We start from the raw sequence: 27,390 nt of genomic DNA, 5'->3' as shown, positions 1-27,390 counted from the left end.
TACTAGAAGTTATACATAATTCTTTACTTTCTAGAATAGAAGAGTCTACTATATTAGAAGCTCTAATTCTAATAGTAGAACTAGGTTTTAACTAGTAATTAACTAGTATAGTAAATAGCCTATCTAAGACTAAGTAGAAATATAGTTAGTAAGAAGAATAGTAGATAAGTTATTTACTTATAAACCTAATAGCTTAGTAAAAGTATTAATAATAGGCTTATATCTACTTTTAATCTTACTTATAGCCTATAGGTTATATAAGAATAACTAGATACGCTTAATCTTATAGTTAGCTATAAGATACTTTACTACCTTAGTAAAGTCTAGCTTACTATTAACTAAGAGCTTATATATTATACTTTATTAATAGATAATATTCTTATAAATAAACTTAGTAATAGTACTAGACTTATTATTAGAAAGCGCTCTAGCCTCTAGCTATCTACTTAAGTATTCTCTAGTAATAATAAGATACTTTTTACCTTAGTAGTAAAGTATATAAACTATATTAATTATAACTAACTTCTAAATTATAAAGCTATATATATTAGTTAATATATTAACTTTCTTCTTAGAAAAGTAAAGCTAGTATTTAAAATAACGCTAAATTCTTTCTTAAACGTTTTTATATATATTAGACTACTAGTAATATTAGAAGAGTATAGAGTATATAGTATTAGTTCTATAATAGCTAATAGTTTTATATATTAACTATATAGTTTATAAGTAGATATTAGTGTTATTAATAACATAGCGTATAGCTACGTTTCTTAAAATCTTATAGAAGAGCACGTAATTACGTATAAAGAAGTTTAGAGCTCTTTTCTTCTATATATAAAGCTCTTTTAGTATTATACTCTTAGAAACTTTAAAGTTAATAAGAAACTAGGTAATCTACTTAGATTATTTAGTATACTTATACTTAAGTACTTAGAATACTCTAATAGGTAGTAGCTCTTCTTCTATACTTCTAAATATATAGTTAATAAACTCTTTAAGATTATTCTTAGGTTCTTCTAGTAAAACCTAATTATTAGATTTAGAGTAGTAAAAGAGAGTATCTATAATAACGTTCTTCTTTCTAGAGATATAGATAATATTAAAGTTCTAAAGAAGAATAGTAGAGATCTACTAATTTATAACTAATTCTAGGTTATTAGTAGAAGAGTAATTAAGCTAGGTAATAAGTATTACTATATTAGTTTTAATAGTAAAGTATATACTATATAAGTATATATAAAACTTTTTTAAAGCCTAAAGTACTATCTTATATTCTAACTTAGTAAAATACTAAAGACGTTCTCTTACTAACTAGAGTATACTTTTAAATTAAATAAAGTAGTGTCTACTATTAGCTTATAGCTATTTAAGATAAGCTTCTTTTTTATTCTAACTAGTATTAGTTATAAAAAAGACCTTATACTTTAATATATCTAAGTAGTTAAGGCTTACTAGCGCTAGTACTAAGTATATAGTATACTTAAGTATATATATTACTTAATTCTAATCTAAGCTCTACTTATACTTTATATCTCTATAAAGAAGATAAAAGAGAGGCTTAGTAATAGTAGTAAATTCTTTTACCTAGATGTAGTAGTAGATATATAGCCTAAGAAAAAAGTAAATATTATATATATTATAGTAAGATAGCTAGTCTAAAAGCTTCTAGACTTTTTTACTATTAGAATAGCGTTCTTTAGAGCTAATCTTATAGCTAATAATCTCTAGATACTTTATAAAAAAGTAGCACTTCTTACTAAAGACTATCTTTTCTACGCGCTTAATATCTATAAAAACATAGTTAAGTTAGAGAATATATTTATAAATGTAGTAATAAATACTAGATATAGCTATCTTACTACTATAGTTTATTTTAGAACCTCTATAAGTAATATTATTAATAAACACTATAGTGTTTAGCTAATAGTTCTTAAGAATCTTTATTATAACGCGCTAGAATACTATAACTAAGTTAGTTATCTTTATAACTATAGTATATAATTAAAAAAAACTAACTAGTATCTAAAAAACTATTATATTCTAGCTTATAGTATAAAGAGTAATCTAATTATAACTAGAATAGAGATCTATAAGAGAGTTAATAAAATATCTAGTAAAGTGTTTAGAGAACTTATTTACTATTAGTAGTAGGTTTATATTATATATACTAATAGTATTAATCTTTTATATATTAGAGATCTATTAAGCTTCTCTATTTTTCTTAGAAACTAAGTACTATAGATTATAATACTAACTATTATAGCGTTTCTAAGTACTTTTATTAAAGTAAGTATTAGCTATATTAACTATAACCTACTTAAGCTTCTTAGAAATAGTAAAGCCTTATACTTACTAAGCTTTATATTTAACTATATAAATCTTATATAGTAGATATATATTAGAGTATATTTTACTAGATTTAGTAAATTTTTATAATAAAACTACTTTTCTATTATAGAGTATCTAGATAAAAAGATCTCTCTCTTCTTACGTAACTTATAATTTAATATAAAAGTTACTTAGTCTCTTAGATATAAAGTAAGTTTCTTATAGAAATATAGTGTATTATAGTTTAAATATATTATTATATAGTTCTAGGTCTAGTTTATAAATAGATAGGTAAAGTTATTAACACTAAATAGCTTATTTCTTCTAGTCTTTCTATCTAAACTCTATTAGCTTATCTACTTAAAAAATATTAATAGGTTAAATCTTCTTATCTATAGTCTTATATAAAGTAGTAATCTCTAGTTACTAATAAGTTCTATGTGCGTAATTAAGTATCTTCTTATAGTTAATCTTATATATAATAGTATACTTAGTAAGCTCTTATTTATACTAAATAATTAGCTTAGTATTCTTATCTACTTAAGGTACTTCTACACTATTATTAAAAAGAGAGCGTATCTATCTTCTTTATATTTATTAGATACTTACTAGAAATAGTATATTATATTACCTAAAACTATATATTAGATTATACTATACTTCTTAGTATAGGTACTAAACTATAGAAGAATCTTAAAGTAGCTTTAAAGTAGAGTTAGTTATAGTACTAACTTATACGTATTCTATAGTATTATTATTCTTATTTTCTTACTTATAATTTATAGTAGAGAATAGATATATAGGCTTAGAGTCTAAGATAATAAAGAAAACTAACTTAGTTCTATTCTTAGACTAAATATAATATTATACTCTACTAAATATATTATATTATATTCTAATATATAACGCTATATACTATAGTTCTTTAAGTATAGCTAAGTATATAAGATTTATAATAATATAGAAAGTAGTATAAATAACTATAGTACTAATACGTATAGAAACGTTAAATGTAGTACTAATAAATAGCTTATAGCTACTATTAGTAGAAGTAACTTCTTATAGTAGGTTACTAAGCTTTTATATCTAGTATTTATATAGTATCTTTAGCGCGCGCGCTACGCTAAAATAAAGAATATTTATCTACACGCTTATATTAATAAAGTATTTAATAAAATTACTATAAATATAAATCTAAGCCTCTAGTAAGTTTATCTAGATAAATACATATCTAGCGCGTCTCTATACTCTATGTACTACTTTAGTAAGTATATAGTTAAAAGTATTACTTTATAAGTTACTATAACTAGTAACTTTATATTAAGTTTATATATTTAAGTAGTATATATTAATAGTATTATAAAAGATATTAGTATTATATTAATATAACTATATAGTTAGTAGAAGTTATAATAGATATTTATAAAAGGCGTAATAGTAGAGTATAGACGTATAAAAGAGCGTATAGATTTTAGATAAAAATAAAGCCTACTTAAAATCTATAGTATAGCTAGCCTTAAAGCTATTTACTATTTTAATACTATTTATACTAACACTATTCTTCTTTAGAAGATTACGTAATTAATTAGTAATATTATTTTAACTAATTAGATTAGAAACTATTACTTCTTATACTTTCTAACTTAGAAGCACTATTATAATATAATTAGATTATTTTTTAATAAGCTTCTTAAGTTCTAGGTTAGAAAGAGCGTCTAAGAACTTAACTACCTTCTTCTTATAGCCTTATAATAAATACCTAGAATTAGCTAATATACTATCTTTAATATAGATATTAGCTAGTAGATAAATAACTATAAATAGTGTATTAGAAGCTTATAGAAGAAATAGCTATTCTAACTAACTATTCTCTAGTATTATAGTAGTATCTAACGCCTATAAGTTAGAAACTTATCTAATTATATTCTTCTTAAGTAATAGCTAAAAGCTCTATAACTACTTAGAGAGTCTACCTCTCTTCTTAATATAGCTATTACAAACTTAATTAGAGTTATTAAAAATACTCTTATTTAGGTGTCTAATAGTATTACTTTTAGCGCTATAGAGAAACGTAGTATTTTTACTACTAATAATAATACTATTAGAATTAATATTATTAAGTAGCTAGGCCTTCTTAGAGTACTTAATATCTTTCTAAAACTAGATAAACTACTATTAAGCGTTCTTATAACTAATATAATAGTCTAAGTAAGTAATTATATTAGCTAAGTTTAATTACTTAAGAATATACTTAGAGTAAAAGTTTCTTTTAAACTTTTTAGAAAGAACACTAAATATAGACTATTCTATTATATTATTAGTAATATTAAAATACTTTTTAATCTTAGACTTAAGCTATTTAAGCTTATAAGTTAATAGAAAAGTACTAGAAATTTAGTTAAAGTAATTATAGAGTAGGCTAAAATAGTACGTTTCTTACTTATACTTACTATTCTAATAGTAACTAATCTATTCTAAGTTATAGAGGTTATTATAAAGTTTATAATTAGTAATCTTATAACTCTTTTTATTATATATATAGTAAGTGTTAGTATACTTAGCTTTTCTATACTAAATAGTTTCTCTCTTAAAAGCTATATTTCTAGATACTTTAGTAATAAAAAAACTATTATTTCTCTTAATAAAAAGCTCTTTCTTAGTTATATAGCTTATAAAGTATAGAGTATTATAAAGATTTTTAAAGATTAGAGTAACTAATAAGTAAACTATAAAGAAATAAACTATATCTATATTAAGCTTTAGTCTATTTAGTAAAGTTATAAGTTATTCTACTTTAGAATCTATATTAGAAGAAAGTAGAGATTCTTACTTTTCTTATTACTTTTTAAGATTAGTAATAATACTCTTTACTTTCTCTAGGTTAAAAGTAGTATACTTATTAGTAAGTATAATATATCTTATCTTAGTATCTATACTACTACGTTTTTAGGTATATATATTATTAATAGTGTTATTTTTCTTATAGTATTTCTTAAGAAAGGTATAGATCTTATCTATATAGTACTTAGCTTAATTATTACCTTTAGAAGTATTAAATATTATAAAAGTAACTATTTACTTATTATACTTTAGAAGCTTATAATAGAAGAAAAAGCTAAGTTTCTTTTATAGAACTTACTTATTAGTAATATAGGCTTCTACTATTACGTAGAAGTAAGTATAATACTTAGTAAGACTAGGTAGATTATTTATATACTTATAAATAAAAGCTTATAAGTATAAGTACTTATCTATCTTAATAGTAGTATTCTTATCTATCTAGTATTTCTTTATATTTGCCTTAAGCTTAGCTTAGTTCTTTTTCTTATAACTAGTAAAAAGCTTAATAATATAAGTAATAGAGTAATTCTTATTACTAATATAATCTAAAAGAATAAAAACTCTTATCTTATTAGAGAGGCTTCTATTATTAGCTTATTAGTTATAGTTTTTAAGAAACTTAGTAATATTATTACTAGTAAAGACTAGAGTAGCGTATCTAGAGTAAACTATAAAGACTACACTATTAGTTACTATTATAAATAATAATATACTCTCTACTTTAGAAATAGTTCTAGAAATTAGTATTTTTAGTATTAACGTAGTTAAAGAAGTAGTAAATAAATACTTAGAAGAGAAAATTACTAGATCTTTTAACGCCTTACACTTCTTCTATTTCTTTAGTAGTTATTATAGTTTTAAATAACTTATAAAGAAGCTAATACTTCTTTACTTAATAGCTTAAATACTAAATAGATATTATACTATAAAGATTATATAATTAAAAGATAAGTTCTAAATACTTAATAATATTTAATACTCTCTATCTAATAGTAGAGAATACTTCTTAAATACCTTTATAGTTAGTATAGCTTAGTATTTTACTTACTATAATACTCTATTAGGTTATTAGTTCTATTAAACTATAGTTCTGCACTAGTGTATATTCTAAATATACTATTATAGTGTTATATTAACTTAGCTAGCCTAGTATTTTATTATACTTCTAATATTACTATTCTAGGTATTAGTTAAATTAGTATTTTCTAGTATTTCTAAGTAGTTACCTTATCTACGTAATTATCTTATCTAATATTGCTTAGTAGTAAGAACGTAGTTAGCCTAAATATAACTACTATTATAGTTCTAGCTAACTTAAAGAAAAGAGCTAAGTCTATACTTATTATATCTATTATAGCTATTATTACTATATACGTTATATTAACGTATACTAACTACTTTATATACTATATAGTAGAATACATCTCTATAGACTTTACTATTTATATAGATATTAGAAAGTATAAAGATATATTACTATAAGAATATAAAGTAGTTAGTATAAGTAAGAAAGTATATAGATATTAGTTTAGTAGAAAAGAGTTCTATTATAAAGAGATTCTATTATCTAAAGTATTATATAAGAGTCTAATACTAAAAAGTATAAGTAAAAGATAAAATTATAAATAATAAGATAATCTTTAAAGAGCTTTTATTAAAAGACGTTCTCTTTCTAGATAATTCTTAGATTATTAAAGATCTAATTTATATAAGAATACCTTATACACTAGTATAATACTACTCTTTAACTATTAGAAACTTTATAATTACTTTAATTATCTATTTCTAAAATCTTATACTTAGGCGTAAGTTCTAAAGTAGTAAGTTTAGTAAAAAGCTACTAATTATTAGAAATTTCTAATAGAATACTAGCTTTATACTTAATCTCTATTAAATTAATAGAGCTTTAATTATATTTAATAGATAGGCTAACTTTATTACTTTAATTATAGTCTATATTACCTCTAAAATCTTACTTAGTAGTTAATAGCTTTACTATACTTACTATTTAATTAATAAAAAGAATATTAAACTTTTCTATAGAATTAATAAGCTTACTATTATTAAGTATTTTAACTTACTTAATTACTTAATCTCTAGTTAGCTTCTTTTTACACTTACCTTAATAGAACTTCTACTTATTAAAGATAATATTATAAGTTATAATTACTTAATTAATTACTAGTACTTATATATAATATATATTAAAAGCTTAATAGCTAATAAGATATTCTATATAGCTATAAAGCTTAACTTTAAAGTCTTAATAGTGCTTTCTAGCTACGTAATTACTATTAAGTAGATACGCTTAATAGCTATAAGTATAGATTCTACTCTAATCTAGGTAAAGATTAGTAGTCTAGTACTTAATCTTAGGTAGCTAATAATATTAGAAATACTTTCTAAACTATTTATATAATATCTAATCTAGAAATTAATAGCTATAAAGCTATTACTTTATTAAGTATACTAGTGTAGAAATATAGGTATAACGTAGTTAAGTAACATAGTATATAATTATAATATAGATATATTTTCTATAGAATTTTTTATTACTTTATTAAGTAAGCTATAAAGCTATAATAGACTTATTCTATAGAGTTAAGCTACTATATTTATAATTACTAGCTAGAGCCTAGCTAGAAAATTAGCGCTTATACGTATCTTAATTAACTTAGTAATAAGCTCTTAGTCTACTCTCTCTACTAAGCTATTAAGCTTATAAGTATATAGTAGAGGTGTTATAATTATAATTTTCTTTTCTTTAGTCTATTTCTTATATCTTAAGTACTTTCTCTAAAGTAATATTATAGTATTATTATTCTAATAAATTTCTATAATCTTCTACTAATAGTAGCACTTAACTATAGCTATAAAGCTTATAATAACTTCTATTATAAAGTCTAGCGTTTTATTCTTTAGATTATAATTATATAGCTTATCTAAATAATTCTTCTTAATAATTAGAGCTTATTTATTAAGCGTATAGCTTATAAGTAAGTTAAATAAGTTCTATAATACTCTAAAGAAAAGACGTAGTAATAATTTATAAAAATAATAAAAGATTCTTTAAGATATATAAGTAGTAGTATAATTATTATATTTACTACGCTATATACTTATAATCTTTATATTCTAAGTAGCTTTAATAAAAGCCTTAAGAGCTTACTTACTTAGATAACTAGATCTTTAGTACTAAAGATTAGTATTACTAGTACGTAATTATAGAACTTATAAGTAAGTAATAGTATTTATAAATATAGAATTAGAAGAATAAATAGAAAAGTTATATTTAATAAATAAGAAGTTAAATCTATACTTAAGAGTTATAAAAATAATAAATACTTTTAGTATACTTATTCTAATTATATAATTATAGTCTATATACTATATACTACTATTTTTAAAAAGCTTCTCTAAGATAATATTAGTATAAAAACTAGAGATAATCTTAACGCTAGTAAGTATAAAATTAGCTTTTCTAGATTCTTTAGAGGTACTAAGAATAAGATAAAGTATATAATTACTAATACTAATTACTAGAAGAATCTAGCTACTTATCTTAACTATTTCTTTATTAGTCTTAATAAAGAAATTAAGCTTAATTAAAGCTTTATTATTAACTAAGTAAACTATAGCTTTACTATTAAAAATTATACTAGCTAAAAGCGCGTAAGACTTAAAGTCTATACTAAAGATAGAAAACCTAAACTTAGTAATTAGCTTTTTTAGATAAATAATTATTAAGACTATATTACTTAGATACTTAGAAGCTAGAGTACTTATTTTCTAGCTAGATTACTTAACCTTCTTATATAAGCTACTTTACTTCTCTTTATAATAGCGCTTTTAAATCTTTTACTTATCTTAAGCTAAGAGATTTATTAGTAAAATACTTAGTAGTTTAGATTTAGTAATTATAGTCTATAATTAGTAATATAAGATAGACTTTTACTTATACTTTACGTTAGATTTATAGAGATAAGACTTAAGTAGTAAGCTTAACTACTTCTTACTTAACTTAGTAGAAGTAAAAAGTTAATTTATAACTATATTAAAAATTATATTAGCTTTTTTCTTTTTAGTAGTAATTAATATCTTTTAAAGAATAACGCTAAATACTTTACTAAAATTACTAAAGTTTAATATATTCTTTCTAAAAGCTATAGTAAATAATTAATTATATTACTACTAGTAGGCCTACTTAGAGTTAAACTTCTTAACTATAGTAAGAAAGTTAGTAATTATAAAAAGTTCTTTAACTTCTAAGAGCTTAAAGATCTTTACTTTCTAGTAAAGTATTAACTAGTTAGTAAACTACTTTTTAGTAGTACTTCTTTAAGTTTTCTTAAAATAAGTATAATACTTTATATAAACTATATATTAAGTAGTTTAATTAGTAAAAGTAAGTATAGTCTTAAGAGTTTTTATAAGAAACTAGACTATTCTTTTATTATTACTTATAGTTATAAGTAATAAGTAATCTAGCGTAATAGTGCGTATAATCTAGTTCTTAATATTATTAATTTTCTTACTCTTTCTTAACTACTACTTAAACTTATAGTTCTAGTAGGCTATAAGTATAAAACTATTCTTAGTTTTATAGTTATAATCTTATAAAAGAGTATTATACTTATAGATAGCTTTATTATACTTATTCTTTTAATTTTTAGTTAGCTTTATAAGAAGAGAAGCTAGAGCTATAAGCTCTAGAACTAAAAGATTAGAAAACTTAAACTTCTAAGTATCTATATATTTAATATCTAGAAGATTAGAATTAATCTCTTTCTAGATACTTTTCTTATTATAGTATTACTTAAAAAGTATAAACTAGGTATTCTAGTTAGATTACTTCTTAAGAAGTATACCTATAGCTATAATAGCTATATTATAATTACTTATATTTATAGAGTTAGAGTATAGAATTAATATAAAAATATAAAAAATAATAAAAAGGTAGATAGTAAGTAAGTAATTACGTAGAAGAAGTTCTAATTATAAAATATTTAGAAAGAGTAGAGTAGAAATAAGATTAACTAATTTTATTTTCTAGTAAGCTTTAATATATAGTAGAAATTAGTTCTATAATTAAGTAGCTAGGCTTATAACTATTATAGCTAAAGATAATTAATAATTAAAGATAATTAAGTATATTATAATTAATCTATTATAAAAGAAAGTTAGAATAAAATTTCTAGCTATATATCTAAGAGCTAAGTAATTATATATCTATAATTAAGTAATTATAACTACTCTCTAACTTTAATAAGTAGTATATATAATATCTTTATCTACTTTAAAATATATAAAAAAAAAGTTAGAAAAAAAAATACTTTAACTCTATCTATACGTAAGACTTAGAAAAAAAAAGTTATTATTAAGAAAGAAAAGGCTATTAAGAAAGAATCTAAGATATCTATAAGTAGAAAGAAAAGTAGATAGAAAGAACTTATTATATAAAAGTAATCTATCTTTTAGCTTTCTAAATTTTAAAAGTAGCGTTTATTCTCTACTAATAGAGTTAGACTATCTTTTATTAAAGATAGTCTTATATAGAATAATACTAGTAACCTAAAGAACTTATATTTCTATAATTCTTAGGCTAATACTATCTCTAGATCTAAGTTATCTAAGCTTTCTAACTTTCTAACGTCTATATAAAAGCTAACTTCTATTAGAGTTTCTACTAGAAGTAAAGGTAAGAGTAAGAAGCGTATATAGTTTTATATATATATAAGATAATTATATATAGTTCTATATATATATAAGATAATAATATAGTTAGAAATAAAGTAGAGTTTTATTAGCTCTTAGATATTTCTAGCCTTTCTTACCTTAAGAGTTTTATACGCTTATTATATATATAGATATTATATATAATATAATATTTAAAAGATACGTAATAGCTAGATAGTATTATATAGTACTAGAAATCTAAATTTTCTCTATATACTATTCTTCTATAGCTTTTCTTAAACTTTTTAAAGTATTATATAAGTAAAGAAAAGAAGAAAAAATTATATAGTAAGAGTAGTAGAAGACTACTATAATTATAGCCTTTAGGCTAAGTATATAAATAATCTACTCTCTTTCTTCTCTATTACTTCTATACTTTACTTTCTTTCTACTCTTTTACTTTTATATAGCCTTTATTAACTTTAGTCTAACTTTTTTAATATCTACTCTTATATAACTATTATAGCTAACCTTTCTACTAGCTTTAGCTTTATCTAGACTAGCTACTAGATTATCTATAAGAACTCTCTCTTTTATAATACTAATATTAGCTTTTACTTTATATATAGTGTTAACTATAAGACTTTTTATATAGCTTATTACGCTCTTACTTAAAGCTACTTTATCTATCTAATTAATTCTACTAGTGCTATTACTTACTTCTAAAGCTACTAAATAGATACTATCTCTAACTCTACTTTATATAAGAAGATTCTAGTTTTTAATATTACTACTACTACTACTTTCTCTAATACTTTTATCTATACTATATATATATCTTCTTTTACTTTTATTTATATACTAACTTTATATAAAGTATAGACTATACTTATTTAGCTAACTTTTTTATCTATATAGCTAGTATCTTTCTATATAACTTTACTATTACCTTTTTTATTACTTACACTAGTTATATTACTATTAACTATATTCTATTCTAGCGCACTTTATATATTAAAACTATTTTAGTTTATTTTAAAAGTATACTTAATATAATAGCTTATAATAACTATAGTAATATATATAATAGCTTTAGAGAGTTCTCTTACTTTACTAGCTATATAAGTATTACTAGCTAGTTTAAAAGTACCTACTCTAACTATATTTAGAATAACTATACTTTTATCTACTTCTATAGTACTAGTAAGAATTCTTTTATTAGCCTCTTATATAGTAAGTAGAAGAATTAGTTTAGTAGCTCTAAGTATAGTTCTAATAAATCTCTTTTTAGCTATAAGCCTAACTCTAAGCTTTTTAAGCCTACTAGTTATATAAGTATATACTTTAACTATAGTATAAACTAGATAATAGTTATTAAATAATAGAGTTAGTTAAATACTAGATATATAATATTAGACTATAATTAGATATATTATTCTAAAAAGACTAGAGATAAATTACTACTAAGCTATAATAGTAATTCTAAAGTATTTATAGCTAGTGCTAAGTTAGTCTAGACTCTTTAGAGCTAGAACCTAATAATAGTTTTCTAAGTATTATATAATTACTACTATCTAGCCTATAGCTTCTAAGCACTATAGTATAAGTATAGAGACTTTACCTATATATAAAAAAGTAGATATAAAATAGCGCTTATAGAGCCTCTATATAAGAGAGTATTATATTTAATCTCTTTTTTAAGAGGTTATTAATAGTAATATAAATATATTCTATTAAATTCTAAGCCTTTATATAATATATAGTGTAATATTAAGTTAAAAATTTTACTCTACTTATAGTTTTAAAGTTCTAAAATAATTGTTGCACGATAACTTGATTTAGTCTACCGTACCGGCGCCGCCAACACCACCAATGAGCATCACCACAAAGCGCCTCGTCCTCGCGCAAGACACCTGCAACACCACGGCAGGCCTGATAGACGGAGATTTGACGGCGATCTCGCGAGTATTGCTTGTCGAAGCATCGAGGCTGAGCCACCGGTGCTGATACGCGGGTCTTTAGGCCCATAGGGCGTCCAGGACAATCAAACCCGGGTTTGAATACCAAGATGGAACTTCGGCTCTAACTCGTGACACCCTAGGGCTTGGTATGGCAGGTCCCGAGGAACAGGGGCGGCACCGAAGCGACATCGCCGTCGATACTTGACCCCGTGGGCAGCCTTATACAATGCCATTGTTTTCCATAACCACAATCATTCTCCTATTCTTATCATACAGTCGTCCATCGGCCATCAGCTGATCATGGTATTGGCAATAGCTGCGACCGGCAGCCGAACTAATCGCAGAGACAATCCCGTCTACATCGAAGTGCTCAATCCGCCACCGACTTACACAAGCGGGGACTGCGTACAAGGCCAGCTAATCGTGGTGCCCACATCACAACCTAAACGCATAAGCATAAGTCTTAAAGGCTTCTCTGCCGTTGAAGATGCCCATGGAAGAAGCGTGCATCTTGAGTTCTATGGACTTTCGCAGTTCCTCTATATACACGAAATCGCAGCCGATGACTTCCACCTTCGCGCCAACAACGCGAGGGATCCAGTTAGAGTTGAGCTGCCCTTCTCCTTCACATTCGGAAACCATGCTACGATACCGCCTCCCGCTGGTAAGAAATATCGCTGTACAAACTGCACGTGAGACATGTACTGACTTCGTACACCTACGTTTAGGTAGAGTATGGCTTCACCCAGGAGACCAATGGAACCACCCCCGATTCCAGCATTCTCCTGGATTCCCTTTACCTCCAACGCTCAACGGGCCCACACCCACAAGTCCACGGGTCGTATATCACCTAGAAGCGTATATGGAGTCCGATCTACCCGGCACACCACCAGTGCGGGTCCGACAAGAAATCACCTACATGCCACCAGCGCCCCCCTACGACCGCTCCCTCCTGCAACCCGACCTAAACTTCGGCACCAAACTACCCAAACACTGCAGCGCAGCGAAGCTAATTCGGACCCGCAAACTCCTCCCCAACTACGGCGAGAACTCCAGCAAACTCGGCCGCTTCAAAGACAAACTCGCCGACAAAGAACTCCTCTTCGGCATCGAGTCCTTTGCAGAAATCCCTTACGCCCAATTCAACGTCCTCGCCACTCCACCCAGCATCCTAGTCATCGGATCCCCCCTCCCGGTCATCGTAACGGTGCAACACACCAAGCGCTCAGAATCACTCCCTTCCCCACCCGATCTCTTCATCCGGCGACTGAAAGTGCAGTTAAACGCAAAGATCAACGTCTTCCTCCCCAACGAAGCTTTCTTCAAACACCCCAGCAGAATAACCAACCACACCGACCGCCGCACCATCGTCCTCTGCGACCACAAATACGAAACAGGCGACGGCGAACCCCTCTACGACGGCCTCAATCTGCTCGACGTGGCGAACATCGAACTCGCAAAAGACTACAATAATAACAATACCATCGCGCCGAGCTTCACTAGCTACGGCCTAAACCTAGAATACGAACTCCAAATCGAGATCACAGGGAGATGTGCGGATAGAGAGTGGTCTGGTATCGCGTGTACGCAGCCTGTGCAGGTGGCTACGGATTGGCAGGCTGCACCATCGATTGAAAGTGCGGATTTGTTGGAGGCTGGGCCGGGGCCGCTGGCGTATCATGAATTGGATGCTGCGCCGAGGATGTATGAGATGGCTGTTCATACGGAGGAACCGCCGCCGTATCATGATGAGCCGCCGCCGTATAATAGGATGCTTGGTAGTACTGCTGTGGGGGGTCCGGTGGGGGCTGTTTGAGCGGATTCATGTATTTGTTTTGCGTGTTCTGGGGTTTGATGGACTTGGAGCAGGGAGTTTTGTTGATGGAGTTGTGTAAGAAGATGGAATGTTATGCCCAAATCCGTTTGAATGATTGGAAACAAAGATTTCAAAGAAGACTTGGTGACTTCGCTAGGGTTATTGCGTTGTAAGATGAGGGCCTCGGTCTAATTTATAGGCCAACTGCACCGTCTTTTGTCCTGGATGTGGTAGAGAACAATTGCAGAGCAAGAGTATGGCGGACGTCCCTTCGGAGCACTGGTTCGATTAGGCCGTGGTCACATTAAACATCTGTACTAGACGCTTTGCGCAACCCGTGCCACATGCCCACCTCCACTCCACCTCACCATCCTACTTCTCCCCCCTCGCCTTATTCCTCTCTCTCCTACGTTCCCGCTCCGCCTTCCTCGCCTGATTAAAACTGGGCGTAAGCCCCTCCTCATCAATCTTCGCCTTTACCAAACTCTTCTCATCCACCTCATCCAACAGAAAGCGTCCCATATTGCCTTGCCTCCACTTCTGAATCATCCACAACGACGTCGCTTCCGTGTCTATGACCCCGCCCTTGCCCAGTCTACCAGTCTTCTTCGCGATCTCAGTAAGGAGCTCGATGATGTCATTAGTAGGCGACGCGTATTCGGAGTATAGCGACGGCGATTGGAGGTTCAGGTGGTAGAGCAGGTAATCCGCAAGCATGACGGGTGCGATGATGGTATCCTTGACGGAGCCGCAGAGCGCTAGTTTCATCATGGCTTCTGCGTCGGGGACGTATGGGATGAAAACACCGGGTGTGTCGAGTAGATAAACACCTCCTCCAACGCCCTGAAGCTTCTTCTTCGCCGCCGCCTCCGCTGCTTCCATGTCGTCTTCGCTCGGTATGATCTTCACGCCGCTACTGCTCACTTTGCGTGTTACACCCGGTTGCGCGCCCGTGGCTGCGACTTTGCCTCGACCGATTCCTTGTGCGCGAAGGGCGTTGAGGAGCGTGGATTTACCCACGTTGGGCATGCCTACTACCATGACGCGGTGGCCGACTAGCTTCCACCTCTTCTGCGCGTGTTCGCGCAGGATGTCCAGGAGCTTGATCACGCTCTTCCTTCCACTAATCTCGCCCTCGGCTTCTTTCCCGTTCCGCACGAACATCGTCGTAGTAGGGTGATGCCATTTCGCAATAACATCTTCATTCCGATTATCGCGCGATCCACCGCCCAAATCCCTCTTCGTGTACACAATGACTCGTTCTTTTCCTTCCAGCGCATCTTCGAAGAGAGGGTTGCGCGAGGTGAGTGGGACACGGTAGTCGCGGCATTCGATTACTAGGTCGATGGAGGAGAGGAGGGATTTCATCTTTGCCAGGCCGGCTTTGTGGTGGCCCAGGAAGTAGGACCGGGGCAGCGATGGGATTTGCGGGAAGGCATGGCGGGGGATGAATGACATCGGTTACATTGGTGTGTTGGTGGAGGGGAAGATGTGGTGGCTGCAGATGGAATTATTTTGAGTACGAGTCAGATGATGCCTATGTCTTGGCGAACATGACTGGTGCGAATGTCGGCGTCTGGTCTCGCCATTGCCAGTGCCATTGCTCGCCACTTCCGCATCACATCACTGAATCCAAACATCCGCATCTGTACTGTTATTACACGGATCTCGATAACGTCGGACCTGTTACATGTATTAATTGCAGCTCCAGGTCGGCTCGTTCATATCTCTGAGCGAAGAACAGCAGGCCCGTACGATCAAAATCCGAAAGCGCCACCCTCCCAGTGCACTGGAAAGTACGCTCCCATGGAATCCTTACCGTCTGCAGGGTCAATCCGTTTCAGATCTCCTGCTTCCTGAATCCTTCGAGCTTACGATCGACTCTGTGACCATAGTGGCGTAGTCCCAGGTAGGAATATGCTGTCAGCATCGCTTCTCCGTTGACGGGTATTCCGCGGAATACCCGCGGTATGCTTGGCACCCACCTGCAGACATACCTCATGTGACCAACCATCTTCCTCCCCAGTCTAGAGAATATGGTTCTTGATTTCTTGCCACTGTTCTCTCATTGCGATTGTCTACCAGGATTTCAAGAAACGTCATGCCAGCTGCCGGCGAGCGAGAACGTTACAATCGCAAAGGACAGTACTCCTGTAACTTCTGCCGGTCGCGCAAGATTCGCTGTGACCGACCACTGCCATGCACAAGTTGCAGGTCGCGAGGAAAGACGTGTCAATTCGATCCTACGCCAGCGGCACGCGAAGCTCAAGGCCCTCAGACACCAGTCTCGATCGGGGCTTCGCTCACACAGCAACAGCCACATGAGAGCATCCAGACACCTTTATCTTTAACCGGAAAACCTGGCATGTTGGCTGAGATAGTTGCACTCCAGATTCGTGTGCAGGAGCTGGAAGAACGTATCGCACAAGAGACTACCTTTCCTCTGCAGGCCGGCAATGACGACAGCGAAAACGTTCGAACGGCCTTCGTTTCTGAAACCGCTCGAGACAAAATCGATATGAATCAACCCTCCGATATTCAAGAAACGAAAGAAATGGTAGAACATCTCGAAGGCGTCTCCATGAGTCAGAACTCTTTCGAGCTGTCTACCACAAACCATGTTACCTTCAAGATCGGTCAGATCCGCACAATACCACCAAAACTGACTTACACAACGCAACTCAATAGACTAACACCATGTATATGGCTCCCACTAAGCGAAGAAGCCACCATACTCCTCGACATCTACATCACCGAGCTCAACTACATTCAACACGTGACGCACACCCCCTCTTTACCAGCCATCCTCGACGAAATTTACCGTCCAGTCGAAAGCGGTGAGCCTGTTCATCCCGGCAAAGTCGTTCTACTACTAAGTGTCATCGCTCATACAACGCATGTATGGAGTATGCCGGACGGACTGAACAGAGAACGTCCCCTATTCTTGTCCTCGACCCAAGCCCGCTCTCAGACAGCCACTTGGATCAAGGCCACATATACCGTACTCGAGACATTGCAAGAGGGGCATTCGCTGGCTTTGGGGGCTATACAAGGCATCATAATCTTGTCATACGTTTTGTGCAACATAGAAGGTGTATCGCTACGATACCGCTCCTTAATATCAACTGGCTTGTTGCTATGTCGGGAAATGGGTCTCCATCGGATCGACCACGAATCCAACGCCGATGCGTCCCAGACGCTCAAAGCAGAGATTGGTCGTCGCGTGTGGTGGTACCTGACTGCAACGGATTGGTACGTCGATTCTCGAGCACTTGCTACATGAACAGTACAAAGCAGACTGACCGCTCCATCCAGGCTCCTCGCAGCGCGCTACGGCGGACCCAGCGGCGGCATCTACCAAACCAACCCTCTCCACTTCCACGTAAACAAACCCCTGAACATCAACGACATCGACCTCCTCGCCACCGGACCCCAACCCTCCCTCCACCTCTCCCACCAAACAGACATGTCCTACTTCCTGCAGCGCATCCGGCTCGCAGAAATCTCCCGCGCCCTCGTCGACCAACTCACCTCCGACCCTTTCCAACGCTCCGCCCACCTCATGACCATGGACAAACAACTCGTACAACTAATGCACGAAACACCCGCTTTCTTCCAGCTAGACCACTACGACAGTACATTCTCGTCGGAGAAGCCAAACCACGTCTTCATCCAAGCCTACTTCCTCAACACGCTCATCCACACTCAGCGCTGTAAATTGCATCTTACTACGCTAACACGTCCGTCTGCGTCGATGGATACCCCAACAACGCCTTTGTCACGCACTGCGTGTCTGTACTCCGCCCGGCAGCTTATATCCCTCGAGACGAAACTACTGCAGTCGCGGCATCCGTTTGCGATACGGCCGCAACGGCCTCCGGCGGGGCTGTATAGTATTTTTATTGCTACCATCGCTTTACTCATGGATGCTTGTGTCAATAGGTCGGGTGAAGTACATGCTGAGCTGCAAGAAGATAGCGATTTAGCGACAGGGTTGCGTATGATTGCTGATGCGAGGGATGATTCGCTTGCGGCGGCGAAGTTGTATGAGTCTCTCATGCAGATTGTGGCGAAGTATCGGGATGTTGGGGATATGGGAGAGAACTATGGAAGTAGTGTCGGTAACCAGAGTGCGGTGGAGTCTTTGCAAGATTTGGTCCCGGATCGATCAGGAGAGCAACCGCATTCTTCTCATGTGAATGATGCAATACAGCTCGATTTGGTAGATTGGGATGATTTGTTCTCGAGTGTTTCTTCCTCGCCGTTCTTTTAGTTTGGGGTGGGATATCGTGGAAATCGTCTGGTGGGAATATCGACGATGTATCATGCACCTATTAAGGAATAGGATGAGTAAACAGCAAAGAGTCAGCCAGCTGTTTCCCAAGTACTACACCGTAAGCTATCGATAGTTGAACGCAAAAAGTGGGTGGAAGCACATCAGACGATGCGAAACGTGGACATGGTATCGATATCACTCTAGAAGGTAATCTGAGCAACTTGGTGGCCTCGGGCCCAACAATCATACTTCAACTAACGAAACGACACTAAACAATACAAACAGAATCATGCTTCAACGTCATCTCCAACCCCGCGCAGTCCTCCTCCTTTCCTCTGATAACTCAGAGATCGCGCAGCTGCTGGCGCTTTGAGTAGAAGGTGGTGTAGGGCGTGGGCGCAGATCTTCCGACGACAGTGACCGTGTCGCAGGGTGGCTCGGGGGCGACGGTGACCGTATCGCAAGGTGGCTCGGGGTCGACGAAGACGGTTGTGGTTGTGATGGAAACAGGTGCGGGGGTGGTGGTGCAGGGTGGCTCAGGGTCGACGTAGACGGTTTTGATGGAGTAGGGTTCGGTGGTGCAAGGTGGCTCGGGGGCGGCGATTATGGTTGTGGTGACGGCTGCAGGAGGGAACTTATGAGTGACTGTGACCATGGCAGGAGCCGAGATGGTGGTGATAGTAACCACGGGTTGAGAGCCAATGACCGTGACGACGGACGGAGGAGCGACGGTGACGATAGACGGAGGAGCTACGGTGACGATAGCGGGAGGATAAACCGTGGAGGTGCTGAAGATCACAGAGACAGTAGAGTAAGGGAGTTCGACAGTCTTCGTCTCTGGAGTGGCGTCGATGAACTGCACTTGCTGCTTCGGGGTGCACTTCTTCATGTCTTCCTTGGGTTTTTGGATTCGGACTTCTGATCCCTTCGATCCCCGCTCCTCCCATTCAGCATCTGCGCACATCTCTGTGTTAGGATACCACGGGTGGGTGAATCTGACGGCCCTGTGGAATGAGCGGCGTTCTAGATCGGCTTCCTTCTGGCCGAGCGTAATGGTCTGCATTGGCTGAATTGGGTTGCCGCCGATGACCGTTGTAATCGCATGCCCAGCTGTTACTGTAACGACTGACATGCTGGTGATCGCTGCACCCTGGGTTACCGTGACATCTGGAGTATGTGTGACGGTGACGGTTTCGTTGGGATCAGGTACCGGGCCCTCGCATGAGACGGGGTTGTTCGGTCCAGAGCGGCACTCGAACTTCCACAGATTGTCATGAGCCTTGGCGTAGCATTCGTAGCAAATGACCGCCTGAGACCAAGGGTGCTTCATCCATACACCAATTCGAGGGCCCTTCCACTTGCTCCTGCGGCGTGGCTCCAGAGCATGGGCCTCGGGCTGAGGGTCGGAGCGACGCTCGCGCGGGTAGTGGCTGTCTTCGACATAGGCGGTTACGGTATGGGGCCGAGAGCTAGGAAGCACGGTTCCGTAATGCATCGGGGTGATAGTCTCTATGGAGGTCGGCATGATAGTCACCATGGAGGTGGGGACGGTCCTCTTCGTAGAATACAAAGTCTTGGTGGAAGTCGTCAAGATAGTCGAGACGTAGTTGGTAAAAGAGCTGCCAGCGTGCTTCCATGTTGTGAGATAGCCGACAATCCCAACCTCGGTGACCACGGTGGAAGTTGTGATCGGTTGCTGAACGATATAGGTGCTATTCGGTTGCGGAAGTACGGTGGTGACGGTGATCGTTGGTGGATATACGGTAACGGTATCCTTCGCTTGTTCAATTACCGTAATGGTGGTTTCGGCCGGTTGTTCAATTACCGTAATGTAGGAAGTTGAGATCGGCTGCGGAGCTACGGTAACGATGGTGGGTGGTGTCACCACGACGGTAGTCGTAAAGTTCTCTGACTTCGCTTCTCGACATCCAAACATCATGGAGAGAAACTGTTCGGGTGGTGACAAGCACTGATCGATGGCCCCAGGGAGTCCTTCGGCAATTGATGGGTAGCCTGCGCAGCCATGATGCTTGTATGTGGCGACCCAGCACTCTTGCTGTCCGAGGTTGATCTGGTTGAGCCAGTCCTGGTGCTTGTTCGTGGAAGGCCTCATGCTGTTGGCGCCGCTGACGATGTCGTGACACTTGTTGGGCTTGAGGTCCTCGTTGCCGCCGATAGTCGGTCCATTGCAGTCGTCGCTGGTGAAGAGGTACGTGCGTATTTCGCTCTTGATCTTGGCCTGCGCGAGGGGAGATAGGAGTGCGAGGACCGCACTCGCGACGACGAGGGTGGAGCGAGGCATGGTCGAGGAGCTCTGCTTCGCGTTAATGAAGGTTCATACTGTGTCGGAAAGAAGAGGAAAGCGGAAGGTGAGGAGACATACCGGCAGTGGTGTTCAACCGCAGCTCAGTTCGACGATGACAGCTCAGATCGGTAAGAAGGATCGACTATGTGCGTCAGGACTTGTTGATGAAGAGCAAGACGGGGCGACGTACTCAACCAAAAGGCAGGATAGGAGTTCGACTGAGGCTGTAGTTCAAAGGTATGATGTGACCCTGTGATGTATCAGTACACATGCCTGAGCAGCATCGGATGGGAGAGGAAGTCGAGGGGGTTCGAGTGCTGGCATGGTGCAGACCAAGGGTCAGGACGAGAAGCGATAGAGAGACATACCAACTGAGTAGAGAAGCGGTGCAAAAGAAGCAACTGTCCAATGGTACTGTTGCTGTTGGGTGGTTGGGTGAAGAAGAAACGGAGAGACGAGTGAGGAAGTGGGATTATAAGGGTCTCAGAGACGCGCTAAAGCCAGATCTCGGGCTTCGTCACCGAGGTGTTGTTGAAGAAGGTAGCTCCTGTGGGTTGTGGAAGGAAGATGATCCATCTCGTGTGGTTGCTGCGCTTTGTGTGGAGGAATGACGAAGTTGAGGCGCGTACGTACAGTTGAGCTGGGCAGGAAGTTAGCAAGGAAGGCAGTCGCGCCAAACGCTACAGCAAGACAGGCCAGAATGCTGCACTGATGAGGGAAGAACCTCTGTCCAATATAGCAGCGACAAGTCCATGGTTGCCATCCCATCCCAGAAGTCTTCTTCGGTCCCCAGGGATAAGCAAGAGAGCAGTATCGATTGTTTTGGAGGTGCCCAGGGGAGTTGAGATCGCGGCGGAGGAAGGCATGGAAGTGGTGAGAGTGACTGTTCGGAAAGTGCGGTTTCGACAACGATTATAGGGAGGAGCGGACCAGAGTTGCTCGGCAGAAACCCTACATGGAGTAAGCTTAGTGAGTTCAGACGGACGATGAGTAAAGTGTAAAAGCGTACCTGAACCTGGGGCGGGGATCATGTCGGAATCCATCGATACGAGTGAAGCCACATGCAAAGCCCAAAGATAAAGCACTCCTCACAAAACCGATAACAATACTTCCCATTCTTTGTCTAACCACCAACCATACCAACCCAACCCACACCCGCGTATCCAACGCCCGAACGCCTCACGCCTCCCTCAAACCCTCTCTCACCACTCCCCCCACTCATCATCCTTCTTCGCCCCTCCCCCTCCACCCATCCCCCCACCAGCACCCCCCTTCTTCATAGCACTCGTGCCAATCCCACTCGGTTTCTTCCCTGCCATACCAGCACCACCCGCCCTAGCATCCCCCGCACTCCCAAACTCATCCCAAAAGTCCTGTTTATCCTTCGCCGGCCCCGCAGGCGCCGCACCAAAGCTCTCCCAGAAGTCCTTGCGCTCAGGTTCGCGCTGACCCGACAATGGAGCACGGGAGGAAGAAGGGTGTGCAGAGTCGCCTTCGACGAAGCGGGAGAATTGCGTGTTTGCGTTTGCGACGCCGGATTGGAGGGTTTGGCCGAGGGTGCCGGCTGTGGTGCGGGCTTGGGTTGCGAGGTCTGCTTCTGCGAGCTGTAGTATGGTGTGTTAGTCGTTGTTGTGGCTTATGGGTTAGGGTGATGTGTGAGGAGGGTAGATGTACCTTTGCCATGCCAGGCTTCACCCAGCCTTCATACCCCGTTTTGCCTACTTTACTCACGCTTGCGCCTAGCCAGCCAAAGCCCTTGGTAAGCGCCGCAACAGGGTCTTTCTGGAAGTCGTCCAGCGCAGGAGGCGCACCGGGCTCATCGTCCTTCTTCCACGCATCTGGCTCGCTGCCGAAGCCGCCGTATTTTCCGCCCTGGTTCGGCGCAACGCCGTCGGGTCTGTTGGCGTTCTCCTGGCCCATCTTAGCGAAGTAGGCTTCGTTCTTCACTTTCTGGCTAGACATGGCGTTGGTGCCGAGGGCGGGGGAACCCGAGCGCTGGAAACCTGCGTCGTTGCTTCGTGTCTTTCCGAGGGGTGTCTGGCTTCGGCTTCCGGCTGCGCTGGCGCGTCCGCTCAAGGGCGCGCCCATACCGGCTGTAGATACATTGTCCTTTTTGGGTAACCGCTTGGGTAGATTTGCCTTGTCGAACTCCCTGTCCTCGACCTTACAGCTGAGTCTCTCCTTCCACTCGTCGCCCGCTTCCGAGTCGTATCGCTCTGATATGGATGAGGCCTCGAATGTGCGTCCGTCTTTCGTATTCGATGGATGTGTGTTGAAGAAGTCTTGGAAGGGCTTGTTGCCGCCGGCAGCCATGCGCACGAGTTCCGAGCCTTTGAAGGCGTCCATGGTGATACTGCGGATGAAGGAGATGTGTACACCCAGACCGCGGTGTACACCCGAGCAGGAAAGACACATGAAGATACCGAGCTTGGGTGAAGCCTAGGACATTTCATCTTAGTAGGTGTAGGCGGTGATCGCGTGCGCAGGTGGAGGAAGGGCGGTTGCATACCCATTGCGGACTCGGCGCATTGCAGTCGACGCACTTGTTGTTATCGTTGGTCTTTTGTATCTCGAGCAACTGCGTACGGAATTGATTAGCCTCTGCTATATGCGCATGCTCGACTCATCACCTGTGCTGCCTTCACGCCGCAATTGACCCCTAACGTCCCCCTCCTTCAGCTGTAGAAGGCGCAACGTACCTTACTCCGCGTCTCCGGATCTACTTCCCACATTTTACTCATGATGGGCAACCGAGAAACTGTGCGATCGTAGTGGAATAGAAGGTGAGGTCTGGTCCCAGGCTGGGGGAACGTGGACGGGGTCGGTGTTGCGGTCGAGATTCAGGGTACGTGGGCCTAAGAACGCGTGGCGCGTGTGCAGTTGAGCCTCACAGGGATCTGCGTGATTTGGGTATCCACGCAGTCAAGTGCACCACGTCCGATACTGTCGCTTTTGTCGCGACATCATTCCTATATCTTTTCGTCTGCCTCAGCGGAGAATATATCATGGATGTGTTGAAATAATGGCACCGTAAAATCGTGGAACAGGCTACTTCGGTAGTATTCTTCTAACGCATGCTGAGCAGCATGTACGCAGAAAGAGAATCTGTGTGAAAGAAGCAAAAACAAAGGTAACTTAGCAGTAGTGAGGGGCGCAACAAGCCTGCATTCCACTACACTTTTTAACCTTAACTAACTTCGCGTTGCTGAAAGCCTACTCGCATGCTACCTACCATTCTACTTGAATATACAAAAATAGCGATATATCCTTTCAATCCCCAGAACCCCACATCCCTTACTCAACCTTCCAATCCACCGATCCATCAATCCATCATCGCCATCACATCAACACAAATCCCTCTTGGCGGCCCCCTCGCTGCAAGATCCCAATCTCATCCTCGATATCCTGCCTCGTCAAGGGGCGGCCTCCGCTAGGTTGAGGACCCAAGGCTGGCGGCGCATCGTCATCATTGTCGTGATCGTTGTCAGACTCTTCCTCCGTAGTTTCCTCCGTAGTTGAACTCGTCATCCTCATCCTCATCCTCATCCTCCTCCTCACTGTCATACTGATCTTCCGGATTGAAATGAGGCATACCAGGCAACTTGAACATGCGCTCCTGAGCCATCATTGTACGCATCTTTTCCTCGATTTCTTGTAGGGTCAGGTTGCTAGCGCTGGGTAGAGGTTCCATGGCTGGCGGCGGATCGTCGTCGTTGTCCGGGTCGTCTTGATCTTGCTCGGCATCGCTTCCGTTCGACCCTTCTTCTTCATCTTCATCATCATCTTCTTCCTCGTTTTCTTCATCCTCGCCCTCCGGTCTATAACCAGGCATACCAGGCAGATTCAAGATCAGTCCCTGACCCATCATGATCCTCATCTCATTCTCGATATCCTGCATGGTAAGCGGGCGGCCGGGGCCAAACTGAGTGTTCGAGCCTTCTTCTCCATCTTCTCCATCCTCCTCATTATCGTCGTTTGTTGGCTGCATACCAGGCATACCCGGCATTCGTCCCTGAGCCGCAAGAATGCCCATTTCCTCCATGATATCTTGCATATTTAGTGGTCGGCCATCAGCACTGGGATTAGGAGTTTCGTCGTTGTCATCTTCATCTTCCCAGTCGTCCCCATCACTGTCTTCGTCATCCTCATCACCATCTACCTCTTCCTCATCATCATCTCCCCCTTCCTCTTCCTCATCACTATCCCATACATCGCCATTCAGCTCATCCCCCCTATACGAGCTGCCAAATCGTGCCGTCCACGGGTTCTCCCTCTCACCCTCAAAGTCCTCCAGAAGATGCACCCAGACATAGTCTTCTTCAATCTTGCTCGAAGCCCCAACGCGCGTTTTCGTGTACCAACGTTCAGAGTCGCCTACGGTATCATGTTCCGACACAATCCTTACCCCCACCTGCGCAAACGCAGACTGAAGGGCAGCGATGCGGGTCTGGCACGGGAAGGTGCCTAGTTGCGGGTGCCAGCCAAAGAACGTAATAGTTCCGAGATTAGGGAGGAGAGTTTTTATAGCAGGGCCCAGGGTGAGCAAGACATCGAAGCAGGTTTCCGTCACGTCGTGATAACCCGTCTTGGTGGAGATGCGCAGGTTTTTGAGGTGCTTGGGCAGGTTCCCGAGGTTTCGTTGGAGCGACTCGGCGAGGAAGTCCTTGGTAACAGAACGACAATGAACTTTTTCGTAGAAGATGGACGTGGTCATTTGGAAAGTCTCCACGTTCTCCAAGCCGCGCAGTTGTTCAAGCGCGCCTGGGTTCACCACTAGACGGTCGTCGTCGATGGCCATGTTGTTGAGGGACGCACAGTGGTTTCCGATGGCTTCGAAGAGCGTTTGTACGTCTCTGTTGTGCTTCTTGACCGAACCCCCGCCGCCGCTGAACTCGTAGTCGAGTAATTTGAGGTTTTTGAGGCTTTTCAGCAAGCGGGCGAGATCGAATATGTCGGTGGTAGTATGAGAGATTTCCAAATGCTCCAGATTCGATCCTTCTTTTTCCAGTCGTGCCCAAACGAGGTTGATGGCTTCCAATTCGGCGTCCTCGTGTAGAGTGGGTGCCAGTAGATCGGACATGATCAGCGTTTTCATCTTCGGCAGCAGAAAAAGCGGAAGGAGGTTTACAACGTTCGCTCCGCCGTCGAGTATCACCTTCTGTAGGTTTGTGCCAATCTTACCGACCAGCGATTGCACGAACCACATGCTTTCAGATCCCCACCGCTTCGTGGAGATGCAAAGCTCCTTGACGTTCGGCGTAAACAACATGAACGTACTGAGATACAGATCGCGTTCTGTACGAAGACGCATCCAGTTATTCACCTCCACCAGTTTCCCGGTGAGGAAGGTACTATGTCGTGGCCAGGCTGCGGGGAAGGGAAATCCCACTTTCTCCTTGATTTGATCGAACTCGGCTTCTGTGATCAGACGGGGGAACTTGAAGGCACCTTCATCATGGATGGGACTGTTCCACTTGACGCGTTGAACGCATCGCTGGAGATTGGGATTCGATGCAAGCGCTCGGATGAACAACGACGCGTCCTGACGGTCAAGTACGTAACAGGAGTATATGATATCGTTGGCAATCGCATGCAGCTTTTTGTTTGTGTAACTGATGCTCCAGAGATCCTTGCGGTCGCGGAGCAACTCGACGATCTCGGCGAGGACTTCGGTTGGAAGTTTATCCATCCTGAGGGGTTGAAGGGGCAATAGTGAGAAGTAATGGGTTGACGAGGTTGACTTTAAGTTGAACGTGTAAGATGCGACAGGTCGAACTGGGTGTCTCCTTTCTTAGCGCCTTGGCGGGACGCAATATGGCCAGGGTCGATGATTCGGATCGCCGTTGACAAACGAACAGCAGGAACGAAAGTCCGAAAACACAAATTGACAAGTAATTTCTAAATTCAAGTATCGAGTGGTGATGCAGCTACTCGCATTCACGTACGCGTAGCAGTCCCATCTCTTCCAACTAAACTAATCTACCAGCAAATCCCTATTGCGACTCCGCCATCCCCATACACCATGACGGTGTGACCCATTAGGTGTGGCAAGGTTTGTCCCTTTTCTGCCGAGTGCCGTGAGGCCTTTCTGATGTTGTTCTTCTCCCACACCCCCTAAATAAGTATATACATTGCCGCATAACAGAGATCCAGCGAAGAAGGAGAAATAGTGTACACAGATGCTGGC

General features: G+C 38.6%; 5 protein-coding genes across 5 annotated transcripts; 1 reads left to right on the top strand and 4 right to left on the bottom strand.

Annotated features, from left to right (window-relative positions):
• Nucleotides 1-13,668: 13,668 nt before the first annotated feature.
• J4E83_000820 (uncharacterized protein) lies at nt 13,669-14,622 on the top strand (the record flags this gene model as incomplete). Its single annotated transcript, XM_049327777.1, has 2 exons — nt 13,669-13,673; nt 13,806-14,622. The coding sequence occupies 2 exons, from the start codon at nt 13,669-13,671 to the stop codon at nt 14,620-14,622; spliced, it is 822 nt and encodes a 273-aa protein (XP_049193922.1).
• Nucleotides 14,623-14,994: 372 nt separating this feature from the next.
• Nucleotides 14,995-16,080, bottom strand: J4E83_000819 (uncharacterized protein; the record flags this gene model as incomplete). Its single annotated transcript, XM_049327776.1, has 1 exon — nt 14,995-16,080. The coding sequence occupies one exon, from the start codon at nt 16,078-16,080 to the stop codon at nt 14,995-14,997; it is 1,086 nt and encodes a 361-aa protein (XP_049193921.1).
• A 3,161-nt stretch (nt 16,081-19,241) lies between these two features.
• Nucleotides 19,242-21,200, bottom strand: J4E83_000818 (uncharacterized protein; the record flags this gene model as incomplete). The annotated part of the gene is made up of 1 exon (XM_049327775.1): nt 19,242-21,200. The coding sequence occupies one exon, from the start codon at nt 21,198-21,200 to the stop codon at nt 19,242-19,244; it is 1,959 nt and encodes a 652-aa protein (XP_049193920.1).
• A 1,205-nt stretch (nt 21,201-22,405) lies between these two features.
• Nucleotides 22,406-23,935, bottom strand: J4E83_000817 (uncharacterized protein; the record flags this gene model as incomplete). Its single annotated transcript, XM_049327774.1, has 3 exons — nt 22,406-22,807; nt 22,878-23,642; nt 23,927-23,935. 3 exons carry the CDS (start codon nt 23,933-23,935, stop codon nt 22,406-22,408), a joined length of 1,176 nt encoding a protein of 391 aa, XP_049193919.1.
• A 752-nt stretch (nt 23,936-24,687) lies between these two features.
• J4E83_000816 (uncharacterized protein) lies at nt 24,688-27,227 on the bottom strand (the record flags this gene model as incomplete). The annotated part of the gene is made up of 2 exons (XM_049327773.1): nt 24,688-26,893; nt 27,223-27,227. 2 exons carry the CDS (start codon nt 27,225-27,227, stop codon nt 24,688-24,690), a joined length of 2,211 nt encoding a protein of 736 aa, XP_049193918.1.
• Between the last annotated feature and the right edge of the window lie 163 nt (nt 27,228-27,390).

The sequence above is a fragment of the Alternaria metachromatica genome (genome assembly GCF_023757995.1).
Source record: "Alternaria metachromatica strain BMP 0045 chromosome Unknown scaffold_1, whole genome shotgun sequence".
NCBI lineage: Eukaryota > Fungi > Ascomycota > Dothideomycetes > Pleosporales > Pleosporaceae > Alternaria > Alternaria metachromatica.
Note: the sequence above shows the minus strand (reverse complement) of the source record. Positions and strands in the feature narration are given on the sequence as shown.